The sequence below is a fragment of the Phodopus roborovskii genome, unplaced genomic scaffold, assembly GCF_943737965.1.
Source record: "Phodopus roborovskii unplaced genomic scaffold, PHOROB, whole genome shotgun sequence".
Taxonomy (NCBI): domain Eukaryota; kingdom Metazoa; phylum Chordata; class Mammalia; order Rodentia; family Cricetidae; genus Phodopus; species Phodopus roborovskii.
In genome coordinates, this window is record NW_026126418.1 from 28,805,700 (window position 1) to 28,824,925 (window position 19,226).

General features: G+C 43.2%; 1 protein-coding gene across 1 annotated transcript in view; it reads left to right on the top strand.

The window, feature by feature from the left end:
* Positions 1 to 19,226, top strand: part of Pde11a (phosphodiesterase 11A) — a 347,781-nt gene that overhangs the window by 316,899 nt on the left and 11,656 nt on the right. Inside the window, exon 19 of the mRNA XM_051184429.1 lies at positions 2,582 to 2,665. Coding sequence (XP_051040386.1) covers positions 2,582 to 2,665 — 84 coding nt within the window. The remainder of the gene's footprint in view (positions 1 to 2,581; positions 2,666 to 19,226) is intronic.

Genomic DNA, 19,226 nt, shown 5'->3' on the forward strand with positions numbered 1-19,226 from the left:
ACTTCAGATTGTATATCTGATGTGGGCCTTATAGTCAGAACATTAGAATAACTCATAACGAAAAGAGACAAAGCAGTTAAAATTGGAAAAAGGCACACATAAGCATATCACTTATGAACATACTCATGAACAAACACATAGCCAAAAAGCACACAAAAAGATGGTTAAAATCTTTAACCATCATGGAAATGACATCACAGTCACAGTGAGGTAACACACTAAGAGGGGTGTTATTAAAAAGACAGACAACACAAACATGAATAAGTTTTCAGAGAAGCCCAGGATATAATGAGATGCATGAAGGAATGGAAACTAGTGCAGCTACTTTGAAAATCCAGTCTGGAATCTTGAAAATATTAGACACAGGGCTGGGGAGAAGGCTCAGCAGTCAAAGCACTCATGAGACAAGCCTGGCAACCTAAGTTCCATCTCTGGATTCCACAAAGGAGAGAACCAACTTCTGAGATTTGTCCTCTGACCTCCACACTCATATCAAGGCATCATCATCATCAATGTGAAAAATAAAGTTCAATATAAAAAGTTCAACATGGAGTTACCATGTAACCCATCCACTTATAGGTTTATCCGCAAAGGAAATAAAACACACCCATACAAAAACTTGCACACAACTGTTCACACCAGCATCACTCATAGCAGCCACAATGTGCCAACAACTCAAATGTCTGTCAACTGATGAATTAATAAACAGAATGCCATAAATCTCTACATTGAAATATAATATGACAAAAAGTGAGTGAGTGAAGTGTTGATACTTGGCTACCTAGGTGTACTTTTGAAGTCATGCTACACGAAAGAAGCCAGTCCTTTAAAAAAATGCACATATGATTTCATTTAAATGAGTTGTGTAAAATAAACAAATCTGAATAGGTAGGAATAAATCACTGATTACATAAGGCTGGAAGTTTGCAAGAAGGTAGAATCACTATTGTTGATTTGTATTTTAAATTATGTGCAGTGATAATTGTACAGTTCTGTCTGTATACTGAGATTTCTTGAAATTTATGATTGTTTCTACACAATATCCATCAGAAACAGAGCAACTAAGTAAATAATTCAGGTAGAAAAGAAGGATTAAGAAAATAAGTCGGACTGCTGTGGTTTGGGTGTGGTCTGAGTCCTGAGGTTTTATATGCTAAAACTTAATTCCCAATGTGAGTAATGATAGCATGGAAACTCAATCCCATTCCAATCGGGAAAGGCATGGCCTTTGGAGGTTATTGGGACTAGAAAAGTTCATTAGTGGGGAGCTCCATGATCAAATCAGTGTGGATCATACGAAGGGGAAAGACACCAGAAGACATGTGCTCCTTGTCTTGTGCCATATGGTGTCCTGACATCCTCAGGGCTCCCAGCAAAAAAAAAAAAAAAAAAAAGCCATCAACAGATGCAAGCCCTCCAGCCTGCATAACTATGAGCCAAACAAACCTTTTTCTTTATAAAGTTACTCTCAGCCTCGGGTGTTTTGTTATAGTGACACAACATGTATAGACACACATCTCTGAAAGGATGAGCAGGGTCTATGGAAGTCAGTGGCTCTCTCCCTCCTGTAGATAAAGATGTTTTCCTCAGATGTGGTAACTAGTGATATCTAACATACACACACCCTCTGTGGTTCATCAGTCTGAAGGATGCAGCCTTTCCACCATTTCAGAACTAAGGATGAGGCTTAGACCTGCCCTCATGACTGCTATAGACACCAGAATGATGTGGGTACCATATTTTACCTCGCTTTTCAATAAAGCAAGACAAGTTCTAACTAGGCAGAGCTGCCTTCCAGATCAGCAGGCACAAGATAATGTCATAGGCCCGGCCTTATTCTTTAAAATAAAAAGGGAAGAACATTCTCACTGGAGTTGAGTTGGCTGTTCATTAAAGGAATCCATTTTATCTGTCTAATTCCAGTTGATTGAAGTCTTCCCAATAGAAATAAATCACTCTGGCTTTTAGAAATGTGCAAAACTATATCAAGCATAATAATGTCATAAAATTTAAAGGCTGGGTGAAGAAAGTGATGCCTGCCACCGCCATCCATCCAAAGACAAGTACTTAGTAACCTACTAGTATCAGAACCTTACTAGAAAACACGTGATTGCCTGGCCAGCACCCAACCCTTAAAATCGTCATAAAATAATTTATGTTTAGTAAAAGGGAAAAAAGAATAAAAAATTTCTGTCAAGGATCTTTTCCAATCTCGGACATCTTCTTACTACGGAAATAAAAGCCTGCATTATTTTGTGGCAATAAGATGTATCTCCTTCCTCTTGACTTAGACTCAGTTCTCAGTGACCTGGTGACTTGATTTAGTAACAATTACCTGTACCTGCAGACAGATTTCAGCCCCAAGGAGTTGAACGCCATAAAGTTCAAATAAATTCACTTATAAATCCCATAGGATGTGAAAAATACTTTATTTCTTACCATAGATAAAGTGTGTGGGGGGTTATGTGTAAGGATTGTGATTTGTGGAATATTCAGTTGGTAAAATCTGAATCGTTATTTGACAAAGTGACAATAAGATACTCCAGTGAGTAAAAGCAGGGTTTCAACTTCTTTGTTCTAGGCTATTTTTGACCGGAACCGGAAAGACGAACTGCCTCGGTTGCAATTGGAGTGGATTGATAGCATCTGCATGCCTCTGTATCAGGTACTGCTGACTTGTGAGTGTCTGTGTGTCCTGCCTGAGATGAAGGAGAGCACGGGTAAGGTTTGTTCAGAAACATCTGAGGTTGGAGACATTTGCAGGGTGTAAGCTGTAAACTTGCTTCACACTTTGCACCCAAAAGCTGATCCTTCAAAGATGGGGACGTCAGTTCTCTACCACTTTCTAAAATGTAACCTCCATGGCCTCACCTTCTTTGTCTCTAATCCAGGGATTATAATATTTCTTCTCTGCATTCACCACATGGTGCCCCCATGAAACACAAGGCTGCAACTATAGTCAATACTAACTGTCCAAAAAAAGAGCTCAAAGGCCCAGTAACTAAGGAAACTCCCATACACATTAAAGTATTGAAGGCTTGGAGAAGTCTAATACCAAAGAAACATACTTAGCCTTGATTAACTCTTAATTTCTCAAATAGAATATTCTTTTTGCTTTTAATTTTTATTAATAACATGTGAAACACCAAAGTTTCATCAAACATTGCCTTTTTGCTCTGACCCCAGGGTCTGGACCACGGGGCTTTGCATGGGAAGCATCTTCCGTCTTCAAAATCTGCCTCCTTCGTTAAGCAAACATAACTGTGCCAAGCAGTGAATCCTGAGCGATACCACTAATGAGTTCTTACTTCACTGCCTGGTGCCGAGCCTGCCCGAGGCAAGGAGACATGTGTCAGCTTTGAATGGCTCACATTCTGCTTTTTGATTCCTGATCAGGGCTGGCATCCATTTGCACTAACAGTTCGGTGTACATTGACTTTTAATTCTACAGCTAAAGCATTTGCTTTCATCTGTAAACCCCAGTGAGTTCTTTACCCCCAACCTAGCTCAATCAGTCTGAGCCATGCTCCTAACTTCCAAGTGGGATGCACACAGGGAAAGTGAAACCGTTTAAGTTTCTCATTCTCTGCTACTCCATTAAGAACACAGGATTGTTTTTTAAGGACTCCACAACCATTAAGTCTCACACTTACCCACCACTTCATTTCCAGTACTGTTAGGAGCTACAGATCCTGTCACAGTCCCCTGAAAACACACAAATTAGAATATTGTCATCAAGATGGAAATGTAATTCTAATAACCACAAATGATAAAAGTAAATTCGCTTGTTCCATATAATCCATTAAATGTCCAATATCGTAAAATCAATCAGATACAGTTTTAAGCTAATCTAAAATCAATTGTTATGGTTACAAATGGCTATAATATTCTCTCATCTAATAATGAAAGATTGGACAAGAAACATTGAGAATGATGTAGTTTGTTATACGGGAGATCCTAACTCTCTTGTCTTCCTGTCTGCTCCCCAACCCATGATGCTAAATAAGCAGGCTCCCACATAGAGCCCACAGGTGCCTTTTGCTTTGTTGAGTTGCTTTTGGTTGGCCACATCAAATTATGATTTGGTGTTTCTTGGTCCCCCGTGCATAGGTATTAATGGGATGGATACGCTGCTCTTTTAATTAATAAATTCCTCTTACTGGAAGGAAGTAAAACTCAATTAACTTCATGTGCTGCTGAGGGCCTGCATGTGGCTCCCACACTGAGTCTGCTGTTTTCACTTCTCATCCACAGTTCTCTGAGTTTACCATGTATTTGCTACTAAGTGCTTTGATATCTCCAGGTTAAAAAGGGAGTTACTTGAAGTTAAACAGGAAAGCTTAGTGTTGAAGATTCAGGGAATCAGATTTCCTCAGTACATGACGTGGCATCCTGTTTTCTTTTGTTTGCATGGGTTCCTTGCTCGTCTTTGAGGTTAGACACACCTGCTATTTTCAATAAATGGGACACACAGACCAAGATGTGCCTACACCTTTAATTTATGTCCTTCCCAGCCCCAACCTCGCTTTAGTGAGGAGGCTTTCCAAAGGCCTGGTTCTACTTCTGGTGGGAAGTTCTCCACCTGATTTTTCTCTCTGTCAAAAGCCACATCACCCTAAAGGAGAACTCGGAGAAAGCGGCTCATAAAGCTGCTACTCACCGTTCACTGCTGTTGTCTTCTCGCGCAACAGGCAAAGGCAAGCTGGCTCTCCTTTGGCTAATTTTTTTTTATTTCACAATTTCAGCTGTAAATTATTTATAAGGCTTTGAAACCAACCATTCAAAGAGCCATCAAACTGCAAGTACAGCCAGCAGTGAAAAATCCTCTCTCGGCATCTCTATTGTGTTCTCTCTCGCATGATGGTGACTCCCCACAGTTCAGGGGACAATCTCACACAAACTGATGGTGCTCCCAAAATGAAACGAAATCAGTCACTGAGCAGGAATTGCAGCTATTGGAAAGACAACACTCTTAAGGAAATAGCAAGAAAAGTCACTAAAATGACACTGGTCCCTAAGGCAAAGTGTTTGGGACAAATAGGGCTGCTGCCTACTTGGCCATTTGGGTTTTGAACATAGAAATGGGATAATGAGGCTCTGAGAGGATAGGCAGGCAGCAACCGAAGTGGGCTGCAGACGGCAGAGAACCCTACTGAGCATGGGCAAGAGAAGCATTGTCTGAAATACAAAGCACTAGAGTCCAGTGTGGTCTTGCTAAGATGAATGGGGGATAATGCAAAGGGGCAATAATACTCTCAAGACAGACATCCCCTCTAATGGCAAAATCACAGGCCCCAAGATAGAAGACTGAGTGTCAAGAACGTTATGTAGAGCCTGAGCAAAGAGATCATGGTGGGAAGGGCTGGGATGATCCTTTGTTGGGAGCATGGAGCATGAGTGATAGAGGCTGGAGAGGCTGGAGGCTGCTCTGTGTAAGGCCAGGACGGCAGAGAGTTGGAGGAGGAGGGTGGCCACACAGCAGGGCAGGAGAAACAAGTATGGTTTAAGCACAGCTACTTTACTTCGTTGACTTTCACTGGGAAATTCGGTTTTACCTTGTGGCTTTCAAAGGATTCTTCTTGTTAAATACCCTAATTGATCAAGCACTTTCTGCTTGTGCTCCTGGTTGTTGAATTCTGATCTCCTCCAAGCAAAGGGGAAAGAGTGTCACTACTCAGGTGCCCGAAGGGTCCTTGGTGGGAACCCACACCAGTACATTCTGATGCCCATTCGTTGAAAACAATCAAAACTCTGTCTGTTTTACAGTGTTAATCTCCAGGCAATCCATGAGTATGTAGAAGGAAAACAGGGAGAATCCTCGCTCTAAAATCTAATCATTAGAAAACTACTGAAATAATAACTAATTGGGCAAAAGTGGATGACAGAAAATATGCAAAAAGTTATAGGGCTGGGTGTGTACCTCAGTGATAGGGTTGTTGATCCATTTATAATTAAATGCATGTTATGTAAATAAAGCCCCCAAACAAAAGCATGTGAACCCTGTGCACCCTATAAACGAGTCTGGCCATTTCTACCTGAAATGAAGATCGAACACTTGTGTGACATTGCTTTAGCTCTTACTGCAGGCCAGGTGGGAGGGTACAGTGGGACCAACCCCAACTCCTTGTGGTTACATAAGGAGACATGGTCTGACTGTCTACATGTGGATATCTTTTAAATCTTAGGGTTCCAAACTTTTGGAAAAAAGACAAAAAGAGGGGTGGGGAGAGACGGGGAGAGCAGACAGCAGAAGTCATGATTTATCTGTGACAGCATTTTAATCAGGCAGCATAGAGGAGGCCCAGAGCAGGCGGGGAGCATCAAAGCGTGTTCCCCGGGAGAAGTGTAAAGCCCTGGTTAGTTAGCTCTGTCCTAGCAGGATGTCTTGGAGGAATACATTGACATCTGATTCCAAAGCTCTCTGCTGTCTTTACACCCTGCTGGGGAGCCATTAGCCTGCTGCTCAACATCTTTGGAAGGAAAAAAAAAGGGAGAAAGAAGAAGGAAAAAAAAAAAGGCACTATCAAAGTTTGAAGTCACTGTCGAGGCAGCCTTAGGGATAAACAGAAACCCTCCTGTCGCAGTCTCATTCTGAGCTGCTGTTTGCAAGAGCAAACTTGAAAGTTTTTTGCCCTTGTTTTTATTCTCAACTTGAACCCCTGCATACCTAAGAATGGCAATGATGCCCAGAGGCCTGATAAATCTGTTTGTTAAAAACTGACAGCTTTTCTAAGGTAACCAGATTTTCATCTCATTCCTTAACTGACTTTTGATTTGGGGGGATGGATTTCCTCATCAACATTGCAAAAATGGGTACCCTGGAATTGAATCCCCAGCACCTTATAAACCAGCCCTGGTCATGCACAACTATAATCTTATAACCCTGAAGTAGGGAGATGGAGGCAGGAGGACCAGAGCTTAAGGGTAGCATCTGCTACATAGTAAGCTGGAGACCAGCTGGGGCTATATGAGGCCTTGTTTCAAAACAAACACACAAACAAGCAAAAAACAGTGACAGAAGTTCCACAACAGACAATAAACTTGGAATTTTATTTTGTTTATATATTTATTTTAACTTTGGTAGTAATGATTGTCTTGGAACATACAGTCCTCCTGGCGCAGCTCAGAATGTGCTCTCTAACAAAAATGAAGGACAAAACATCTTCAAAATATATTTGAGGAATGTAAAGATGGGTCAGCCGTTAGAGCACTGTCTGGTCTCTCAGAAGACCTGTGTTCAATTCCCAACACCCACAACCATCTGTAACTCCACTTCCAAGGGATCCTCTTAAGACCTTCAAGGGAACCAGACACTCATATGGTATATACATACACACATGTAGGCAACACACCATTGACCTAGTTAGGGACAAAAGCAACTTGAGGAGGAAAGGGTGAATTTCAGCTTATAGTTCCACATCCCCGGCCCATCACTGAAGGAAGACAGGACAGGAACTCAAGCAGGACAGGAACCTGGAGGCAGGAATTGATGCAAGGTCATGGGGGAATGCTACTTACTGGTTTGATCCTCATGGCTCAAGCAGCCTGCTTTCTGATAGCACAGGACCACCTGCCCAGGGCTGGCCCCACCCACAGTGAGCCGGACCCTTCCACAGCACCATCAATCAAGCAAATGCACGACAGCTTTGCCCACAGGTGGGGACATGTTTTCACCTAAGTTCCCTCTTCCCAAATGGCTCTAGCCTATATAAATTGACATAAAGCTAGCCAGCACACCCATAAACATAAAATAAACATTTCAAAAATAATAAAATATAGTATAATATACTTGAAATTGTGGAGGCTGCAAGTTAGAAATCAACAAACTAGAAAAGAGGTTATAAAAGACAGCCTCTCTGGATACTGGGAAAAGTCTATAAAAACAACTTAGTGTGTCCCAGAGGTTCATGGCTTGTGTTTGATTTTGTTTTTTAAGAAAAACAAAACAAGCAAAAACTAATGAGCTGCAGGGCAACTGGTCAGAGCAAAAAAACAATTTATCCTTTAAAAGCCTACAAAGGCTGGATATGGGAACAGAGAACATTTCCATGAGATATTTTGCAAAATGAGAGGGAGAAAGGGAGAGCTCTGTTCCTGTGTGTGCTTTCTCCGACATTTAGTAGTCTAGCGAATGAAAAGAAGAGGCAGTTGGGGCAAACTTCTCACTTGCCTTATGAAGGGGAACGTGTAGAATGACATCACAAAGACTCAAAAGTAAGACAAACAATCCTCAAGAAGAGAGAGATGATGGGCAGGGATACGATGATACCTGTGCACTCTGGCTAACTCTAGCTGCTGAAGTTGCAGGTCTCATGACCTACAGCCTCTGTCCCCACCCCACCTGACCAGTTCCCTGGTCAGTTCTAGGCACTGGTTCTTTGGACATTTGCTCAGTTCCTCCAGGGCTCAAGGCTACTTTCCTGTCATTCTACTGTGCATGCTACCTACTAAGTCCCTCAGATATATATTGCTTGGATGGTGCCAACATGCTATAGGGCAATTCTGCTTTTTTGCCAGATTGCTCTTCAGATTCCAGAGACAGTCCCTCTCTGCTTCCAGAGACCAGCCACAGAAGAAGGTACCACCAAGGTGGTGGCATCTCACCTCCCTCCTCCATTACCCTCCTCCCGTCTCTCTACCCACTTTCCACTTTTCTTTCTCTCTTCTCCTTCCCTAGTACACACAGTGAGAAACTGTCAAGCATCCTCTTGCTTGTCTGATGGGCTCCATACTTTTGTGGATGTCCCCTCACACAGGGCTGGCAGGCAGTTCTCCAAGCTGAGACAGCTGGTGTTTCTGACCCACCATTTACCTGAAAGAGGGATGTCAAATCTGTTACTACATGACTCGGAGTGGAAAATGCCTTGTTTTCATACTTTCAAAGTACTATCCTCGATACATATACTGCACCTGATCCTAATGCTAATAGCAAAACCTGCTCCCTTCCCATATGTTCTTAGCCAAACAGGAATGAGACGGCAGTGCAAACATTTAAAAGGGTGTTTGCATGAACTTTCTGAAGCCCTCTGCTGTGAGCTATCTCCTAAGCTTTGCTGCAGTGACAGAGATGGGAGCAGGCATGTGGAGGGAAGGGAGAGGGGAAAAGGAATGGCAAGGCAGGGGAGGGAGGCAAGAAGAGTCTGGTCATTGCAGGCCCCTGGTTGAAAATGTCAGGTTCCTACTGCAATGCTATCTTCCAGATACCCTGGGTTAGCGCTGAAGGCCTATCAGTACATTCTGAGGACCTCATCTTCAGCTCTTGAGGATTGTTTGTCTTCCATCTCTCTTGTCCCCACCTCTTGTCACTTGCCCACTTGCTTGCCCCAAGCACAGTTTGCACCAAGGCATGGGACTCCCTAATCCTTTCTTTGGAAAAAAAATCTCCCTTGCCTTTGCCAGCCTTTCCTTCCATCTCCTCTCTGTCTGCAACATATCATCCCAATGGACTTTCTATCCTCTGTGTCCCACAGCACTCTGCAATGCTTCACACTATGCCCCCCCACCCCATGCTCAGTGTCCATCTCTCCCTTTCCTCCATGAGACTAGTGTATCTCCCACTACCTGCTCTGTAAGTGATAGCTGAACAAATGGATGAAGAGATAGAAACGTGAATGACTGGATACAGTAGCACGGCATAATTATGAGTAGAAGGGAAGGTTAGAATGCCATTTTAAGTTATCGTCAAAAAAATTAAAACCCTTTCAGCAGACTATGCACCATTATGTTCCTGCCCATAATCTAAAGTATATGGTCTATGGTAAATTTTTAGGAGGTGGTTTAGTTCTCATCACGGTTGAACTGGCCCTCGATTCCACTGTGAAGCACCAGTTTATAGCCATGAAGTTTGCAGAACTTTGACTTTTCCAGCCAGGAAATAGGCCAAATTTTCTCTTACTCAACATTGCCAGAAAATATGACCTCCTAATTACTTTAATATTCAAGTTAATGGATTGAGCTAGCATACACCATATCCATGGTACAGGAGACTATGTGGTATCTCTGTGTATGGTTTCAGGGATTTATAATGTCATAAAAGACACCCAAGGTTTCAGGATTAAAACTCCATGTTTATTTAACTTAGAAGACTTTTCTCCGAACCTAACAGTCACTGATACGAAGGTCACATCCTGTGCCTTCAGGAGGAAATGCTGAGTGGCAGAGTCCTCAGCACAGTGAAGGGCACCGGCTGCTGGCTCGCCTCATCCTCTCCGAGTAAAGGGCCCTTGCACTTGTGCCTGCATCTTAGGGTTCTTCCTCAGCATCTCCTGTTCAGGACAGTTGCTTTGTAGTGACCTGATAAAGCAACCGTCTCTATGCACATGCACTGTTAAGAGGGCCTTCCATTTGCTTTGTGTTGTGCAAGTTAACAAAACTAATTCTATATTAGAATTTGTGGAAAAATTAAGACCTTCTCCCTAGTATGGCTTTCAAGGCTAGAACTGAAGACAGGACCTACTTCTCCATTCCCTGCTGGCTAACATAAATTGCGAAAAGTATGTCTGCTTGAAATTGTCACTTAAAAAGCCACTTAATCCGATGTCCTTACAAGGCTGGGGATCATCTACTCAAACTACTCTTTTTCACGGCCCTCTATTTGTCTACTGTTTTCAGATGAAAGGAGAAGGAAGGGACAAAGAAAGGGAGGGAGAAGGGAAGAGGAAGGAAGCCATGGCACATGGACCCTTTGTGGGAATAAGAAATGATTGCTTTCCTGCATTGTAAGTGCTTGAAAGTTTATGCAGCTTAGCATTTGTTTGATGGACCACCATCCCATTGGAGCTTATGAAGTGAATGCAAGGGGAAGGGCTCTTGCTCCACTTGTTCCGAACAGCATCCTCTGTAGTGAGTACTCTAAAGGATGTGTTTTTAAAATGTGAAATCCTACATAATCTTCATTTTATCCTTTGATGACTGCCCTGGTAAGTTTCCATTGTCAACTTGACACAACCTAGAGTGACCTGGGAAAAGGGACCCTCAGTTGAAGAACTATTTGTCAGATTGTCCTGGGCCATGTCTGCAAGAGATTGTCTTGACTCATGAATGATGTGAGAAGGCCCAGCCCACTGCGAATGGATCCATCCCTAGGCTGGTGGGTCTGGGCTGTATAAGAAAGCTAGCTGACCTGACAGCATGATGGCCATGTCTTTAATCCTAGCACTCTAGAAGCAGAGGCAGGTGGATCTCAGGCTGGTCTACATAGTGAGTTCAAGACCAGACAAGGCTACATAGTCAGACCCTGTCTCAACAACAACAACAAAAAGAAAAGAAAAAAGGAAGAAAGCTAGTTGCATAAAAGCCAGCAAGTAAGCCAGCAAGCAGCATCTCTCTGTGACTTCTGCTTCGGTCCCTGCCCTGATATCCCTCAGTGTTGGACTGTGACAGGGAGCTGTACACTGTATAAACTCTTTCTTACCCAAGTTGCTGTTTTGGTCAGAGAACCTATCACAGCAACCTTTGTTCAATATTTCATGGACTTGCCTAGTATGAAGTGTGAATCTGTCAAGGAAACATAACGTGAACAGAGAAGGTATCCTCAAATAAAGTGGGAAGGGCTGGGAAGAGGAAAACAAGGGAAGCCAGCTGATTGGCCTTTCACAAGTAGATCCAGCAAGGCTTAGGGTGATGAGAAACCAGTAGAGCCATGAGCAGTGTCCAAGGGCTACTATGGTAAAGTTCATCAAAGTGGGCAGCTAGGAACAACAGACTTACCCATCCACCCTTTCAGAGGCTGGAGTCGAGGAGCAGCAGGCTGAGTTTCTTCTGGGGCTATGACAGGGGAAGTTTTTAGGCTTTTATCCTGACTTCTGGTAGTTGCTTGCAATCTGAGCCCTTTTTGGCTTGTGATCATTTCACTTTTTACAAAGACATAGGTCTTTACCTGTGCTCGCTATGAAAACTCCGGGGAGGAGGAGCAATGACGTGGCTCAGTTGGAAAAGGCACTTGTGTTCAAGTCTGTGGACCTGAGGTCTCAAGCCTTGGTACCCACATGATGGAAGGAGAGAACCAATTCCCACAGATTGATGACCTCTTTACACATACATGCACGCGCGCACACACACACACACACACACACACACACACACACACACACACACCATCATCATCATCATAGCACACAATAAATCAGTATTGAAAATAGATTAGGGGAACTGGAGAACGGCTTCAGTGGGTGATAGCATGGGCTAATCTTGCAGAGGACCCAGGTTGGTTTCCAGCATTCACATGGTTGCTCACAATCACCCATAACTCCAGTTCCAGAGAATCCAACACCCTCTATTGACCTCCTCAGGCTCCTAAACATACATGGCACACATACACACACTCGGGTACAAATATACATTTACACATAAAGTAAATAAACATAGGGTAAATTTAAAAAAAAAAGTAAAACACCAGCCATTGGATACTGGGCCCACTGTGATTGTATATTATCTTGATAACACCTTCAGAGACCCTATTTCCATATCTGGTTACATTCGTGGGTACTAGGGCATAGGACCTCACTGTATGATGCCCTTGGGGAAGGCACCATGCTTTGCCCAACTCTTGAGGCATGAGCCTAGAAAAGTGAAAGAAGACTGGAAGTTGATAACGGGGGAATCTGCCCCTCTCTGCTCAGCCAGGGAAGTAACCCTCTATAACTGCTGCCAACTTGAGGATCAGAGAGTTTCTGTTCCAGAGCACTGATGTAGGAAACCCACAACGGAAGTGTCTGTAGACAACTGGCTGGACTTACACATCCATCTCCCTGTCTGTACCTACAAAGCAGAGAGGTCATACCCGCTGTGGGGTGTCAGAGCAGCCTGAGGGGAGGCATCTGCAGACACTCACACAGGGCCTCGCAAGGAATCAGATTCCTGCAGGGTGCCCTCAAAATAAAGCCCACCCAGGTCTACCAGCACAGCTCTTGGCCTCTACTCCTTTATAGCTGTCCTTGGAAGCCACTTTTAACCTGTTGTCTTTAAGCCTGTGCAGAGTTGAGGGAAAGCTCCACTACAAAAGAAGAGAGCCGGGAAGAGGAAACAAACAAAAAACTCTAAGCCCAAAGAGTAAAAACCTTGTTACAAAGTGGCAGAGATTCCCCCTTTTCTACTACAATATCTTAGTCCTTTCATCTTGTCACGCTCAGCAGTGTCTCCCTCGAGTCAGCTGCACAGTTCCATCCCCGGCTGCCCCTGTAACCCCTTATCCTTCAGTTAGAGGGAAAAGAGTCTAAACACAAAGACCTGTAACCCTCAGCCCTGCCATGACTGGTACCTGTCATTTCTACAATGCCTCCTGGCTACAGTCCTGTCACATGCCATTGTTTCACGGACCTCTCTGTAGAGCAATCTAGTCTCCCTTTGGCTTCAGAACCTGCTCAGAAAACAAGGCCCTTGCAAAATCAATCTCTCTTTCCCCCTGAGAGGTAGATACATTCTAGTCTCTGGACTCTGTCTGTGGCTTCCTTTAGCATATTATAGCTGTGTTCATCCTGCCTTACTCAGCTGCAATGTCCAACACACTAACTGGACAGTGGTTCCCTCCACAAACCCTCAGTCAGGAATCTCTATGTTAGCTGTTATCTGGCACCCAGGGATCTGCTCAATAGTACAGCCAAGTGCAATGTGACAGAAACAGGAAACACAGGGTTACCATGTTGCAGCTAATGTGCTCTTGTGTCACTCAGCATCTTGTATGCCTGTGTTGCCTTGTGGTGGCCTTTAGCATGTCTGCCTTCATTTCATGGATGAGGAACCAGGGATGTTACACTGGCTGCTCAGAATCTCCAGGGAGTTAAGGACCATTCAGTGTCTGAACCAATCAATACCTTCTCTAAGGACAGGGAGGGATGAGCTATAACTGTAACATCACAAAGACAGGGGACTCATTGGCGTGACATGCCATCAGCTTAGATCTTGGTGCTTAGATCTCTAAGCATCATTGTCTCTGCTGGAAACTCAAGCCGTGGCCAAAGTGCCTGGCTCACAAGATGCAGTAGGTTTGCAGCAGCATTTCCTGAGCATGTCCTCCTATGAGCTCAGGACTGGCTTCCCATGTATTATCTGACTCTGTAGGATGCAATGTCAAGTTAGATAGCACAATTGCTCCACCTCCAGGAGTGAAAACTGAGGCTAGGGTTTCCAAGACCAACTCAGGAAGACTCAGTAAATGGCAGAGCTTAGATCCTTCCTCCCTCAGGTCTCAGACTCCAAACCACTGTGAATCATTGATGCCTGAGACCATGCATGCCCAGGTGACAACATTGCACAGACCTCAGCATCTTTGTGGAGGCCCCTACACAGAAGCAACCACTTCAGCAACACCGAACTCTCTAGAAGAGTGTCTGCAGAGCCTCTATGGTCCAGGAAAGCCTAACCTAGAAGGTCACTACTGGGTGAAATTAGGATTTGAACTCAAGACTTTGTTCACCAGCTTAGGGGTTGTCCCAATATCCTCCCACCTATATATGAAATCTGAAGCATATCTCAAAGTTTTCAAAGGTATTCCAAAGACATAACATTAAAAAGAAAAAGTGCATGCCTGTAGTCCCAGCACTTGAAAGGCTGGGAAGAATAAAAGGGGAAGAATGATAGGATTTTTGAAGCCTAGGCTGCATAGCAAGACCCTGTCTCAAAAAGGGGGGTGTGGAAGCGGATGATGAGTGAAGCCGATTTCAAACAAGCAGAAAGCTGGATGAACCAGGGTTTGTTTTGAAGGGCAGGGTGGCCAGCTGAGAGGCCTCCAAGAAGGGGGAAATGGAATGAGAACTCAGCAAACAAGGCAGAAAAGACGGCCCTGAGAAGCTGAACAGAAAATCCGAAGGAAGATAAATGGATAATTTAACAGCCGTTCAGTTTTTAAGCAAGACAAAGAGCAAGCTACATTGCATCAGAAAAGGACTAGAAATGATGATGGATGACCAGCAGGATCACGGTGGCCAGCCCAGTGCAGAGCTGAGGAACTAAATAAGGACTGGGGACTGATAGGGATTGAAGAGTTTTTCAAAACCTATTTAATGGTCAGGCAGGGGACATTGATCGCTTTTCGGAGGAAATGTTGAGGTGCAATGAGGTGGTCAGCCTTTATTTCCGATGTAGACAGGTGAGCCAGAGAGGCAGTGTGTGTACACAGCACTGTAGAAGCATGTAGAAGGTATTAAAATCATTTTTGAAGGAGAAAAGGAAAATACTAATTTAATTTGATCCTTATGGAATAAGCATTTGTCTTTACTATTCTCAGACTGAGAAACCCTTCCAACTATTGATTCATTTAATGCTTCTCACTTGACCAAAAATAGCTCTAGAGTGTTTATTTATTTATTATTTATTGTGTTGCTGGGGACTGAACACTGGGTCTTATGCATGCTGGGTAAGTACTCAGCCACTGAGCTGTACCCCAAGGCCCACTGTAGGGTTTTACATATTTTATCGTTGAATAGTTAACACAGCCCAGTGAACACGATTGAAAATGTTTGAAAACCAAAAAGAACTAGGAAATGATCCTCCTCATGCTGTCTGCCCGCCTCAGTTTCCCTCTTTCTGAGCTCAACCACTGCTAATCAGAGTGCTGCAAACAGTAAAGACAGTCTAAAACAAAGCATGAATACAGTGTCTCAGCTCTAATTTCCACATGCAATGCTTGCTGGTTGCTGGACACAGACAAGAAGGTTGCGTTGCAGCCTTCTTTATATGTACTATATTTTGAGATTGTTTCTGATTTGCAGCCAGAGCTGGCCTATCCTTGATAGCTGTGTAGTATTAGAGTTTGAAGATAAAGATTAAGTTACTTCACTATCTGTTGTGGATACTGGTGTTTGTAAAAGTTTGCGGTTGTAAACAGGATACAGTTATCCTTATGAACGCACCATTTCTGCATTTTATTGATAGCATGAATGACTAGAAGTGGGGTCTCTGGCCTTTGAAGTAGATATTTGGGACTTTGATAGATAGCTACAGCCAACGATTGCTCTGGGAACTTGAACTACTTTATCGTCCCATCAGTAAGGCCTGACCTGCCAAGTCACTGTACCCTGAGTGACAGGAAGTGTGTTAGCAAATCTCCTTAATTATTGTTAGTATTGTGTATGTAAAATAAATCTCACTATAGTTTTCACTTTTATTTTCCATACCATATATATGATGTGGTTTTAGGTTTACTTACTAAAATCTACTTGCCTCCTTTCTTATGGAGTAGGAACTCACCTTATATTACATTTTTCTCAGTTTGTCGTTGTCTTTTCGCTCTGTTTATGCTGTACATATACTTACAGATATTTTTGTTTGGAGTTTTTGGTTTTCGTAATTTGGTTTGGTTTGGTTTGGTTTTGGACAGGGTCTCACTGTCTGGCCCTGGCTGGCCTTGAACAACACTTTACAATAGACTTGAATGGCTGGTAAGTCTAGTTTCACTTTCCCTAGTACTCTCCAGTAGTTCTAGATCTGTTTATTTTTCTCTATAAATTTTCAGTTTTCATTCTAAACAAATCTAGTGTGTCTTTTTATTAGAAAACACATTTTATCTTAAATGGTCAATGACTGAAACTTAAATTAATCTATCTTCCTACCACTTGAAAGATGGGTGCGCCTACTGGGAAGTGTTGAATCTATTAAAGTCTATAGAACAACAACTGCACTTTAGGAATGTGAGAAAAGTGTGAGGGTATTGGTTCCATTGCCTCTATACATACAAATATCCCTGAGCCTCAGCCTATGAGGAACTTATAATGTAAAAAACTAAGAGCCACAACAATCTGCCCTCTGCCAGGTGCTATAGTGAACAGATGAAGCTCCTTCATGGGCAAAGAGGCCAGCTACTAATACAATACCCTCCATATAGATATAAAGAGAGATATACATGATCTAAACATAAATCCAGTGGTAAGTGAAAAGACATCCCCTTAATTATCTTCTTATTCTTTCTCTTGAAAATCTCACTATCTTTATTGTCGTAGAGTTAAGAAGGGGGGAATTTCCCTAACACATTGGAAACAGAGATTAGAATAGGGGATTTGTTCCCCAAGTCCTCTACATAAAGACAAGGCATTCCTCCTGGATGCTTTGAGTCTCTGTCGCCCTAAGTCTAGAGCATTGGGGTGTGAAAGCTTGATGATTCCTACACTGATATATGAGGGCTGTTTGCCGATAGGAGTGAGAGCCTCTTTTAAACTCATACAAGCATATGCATCCATACACACACACACACACACACACACACACACGTATGCACATGCATGCACACTCAAAATGATCAGATCTGCACTGTGCACACTCATTACTACCATTAATTAGTGTCTGGCTCTTCCAGAAACTTTCAAACGCATGCTTCTATAAAGAGTAATGCTAAGAGCATATTCTAGAATCTGTTCTTGTAGGCCCTGCAGCACCATCCTCAGAATACTATTCATACTAAAGGCATGGATTTGTAACTGTGTTTATCTCCTACACATACACCCTATGCATTGTGCTTGGGGTCTGTCAGACTCAAGGCACACGAGAAAAACATTTTTTAAGTAAGAAAATTAATATGTGCAACTTACTAAACTCAAAGATTTTAATGGTCCATTTTTATACATTGAATTTTTTTTTTAAAAAATGGATTTTTTTTTTTTGGTATTCCTATAAAGCCTCAGGTGGCCTAATTTTATTGGAAAATACTCTGATGTGTAAAAAGGCGGATTATCACCATGTGGCTACATTTTAGTTACATGTCCCAACCACCTCGTATATGAAGCCCCATTCATCAAAAGCTGCAGCTTTTGGGTCAGCAACCATTCCTGCCAAGTCAGGAGTCGCCCTCACAATGAACATGATGGATGAGCTACCAGACTGCTCTGAAAACTCAGCCACCAGGATAAGCCCGGACCCTGTCCTAGAGGGGCTCATTAAAACAGAAGGCACTGTTCTATGTTCCCATTCACAGGAGCTGTCCTTCAGCAGGCCTGTCAATTATTCCTTGTTTTGTCTTTCCAAAGCAAGGTGTAGATAAAAAGATTCACTGTCTACATCTAAAGTTTTCAAGATGGTGTTGAGGTGCCCTTCCTTTTAACTACCCTTGCACCGTGGCGGATTCTTAAACAATCGACCTGCAAAGGAAGGGGCACCCCTCTGTTGTTGGCCCTTGCAATAAGATGGGAAGTGGCTTGTGTGACCAACATGACAGCTAAGATCCCAGATAGAGAGGGAGGACAAGACCAGGCTACACAAAAGGACTTTGGGAACACATTCCCCGTGGAGGGATACTCCCTTAACCTAGAGACAGGAGGGAGGGTCTAGTCCCTACTCCAAATGCCTTGACAGATTTAGATGACCCCTCCTGGAAGGCCTCACCCTACATGTGAAGTGGGGGGGGGCATGAGAGGGTGGGAGAGGGAGAGAGGGAGGGATGGAGAGGAAACTGGGATCAATATGTAAAATAAAAAAAAAATAAATGAAATTTTAAAGAAAGAAGAAGATAACACAGCTTTGTGCCCAAGCAGGCCTGGACCGACCTTCCAGCCCTGCTTTCCATGCCAGTTTAGGGTTTATGAACCTGATTTCCCCAGTGTCAGGTACATAATCTATGTAAACAGACCCAGTGAGACCCGCTCAGTGCACGATTGTGTTGTTAAATCAGTGAAGATGCAGTGCTCCTGGCCTGGAAACCAAGATCCACCAGTTACTTAATGGTTCATCGTCTACTCTCTAGAATAACAGCAAGCAATGTGCAGCCCCAGCACAGGCTACACCCATGGATGTGGCTCATCCAGCTAGACACTGGACAGTCCCCACCGTGCACCATGCCCAGCTGGATCATACTGCCTGACATTATGGAAATAGCAATGCTTTAATCCTAGGAGTCTAAATTTCTTGCCTCATTAACTCAGAATGCTAATGTCATCGTGAATATCTTTTCCCACAAAGAAATCCCTCGGGCACATAAAGAAGAAAGCAAAACACGTAACTGTGGGGTCAGGACAGGAATGGAAAGAACGAGCTTGGTTGTATGTTAAGTTTCTCATGCACTGGTAGTCCTCTCCAGCCCCAGAAAGAAAACGATCTCTTTGTGAGTTATTACAGGTATTGTAATTAGCTTCCAGGATATTAAACACAGATACCACGAGCACCATCTCCAGGTATACCTTGGGGTGACAATGCCCAGATTCCAACTGCTGATCTGAATCATGCTTGCTCTGCATTCTAATGAGCCTGCCTGCTTTTGCTCAAAACATTACCACTGTGGCTTTATCGTCTTGACCGTTCTTTGG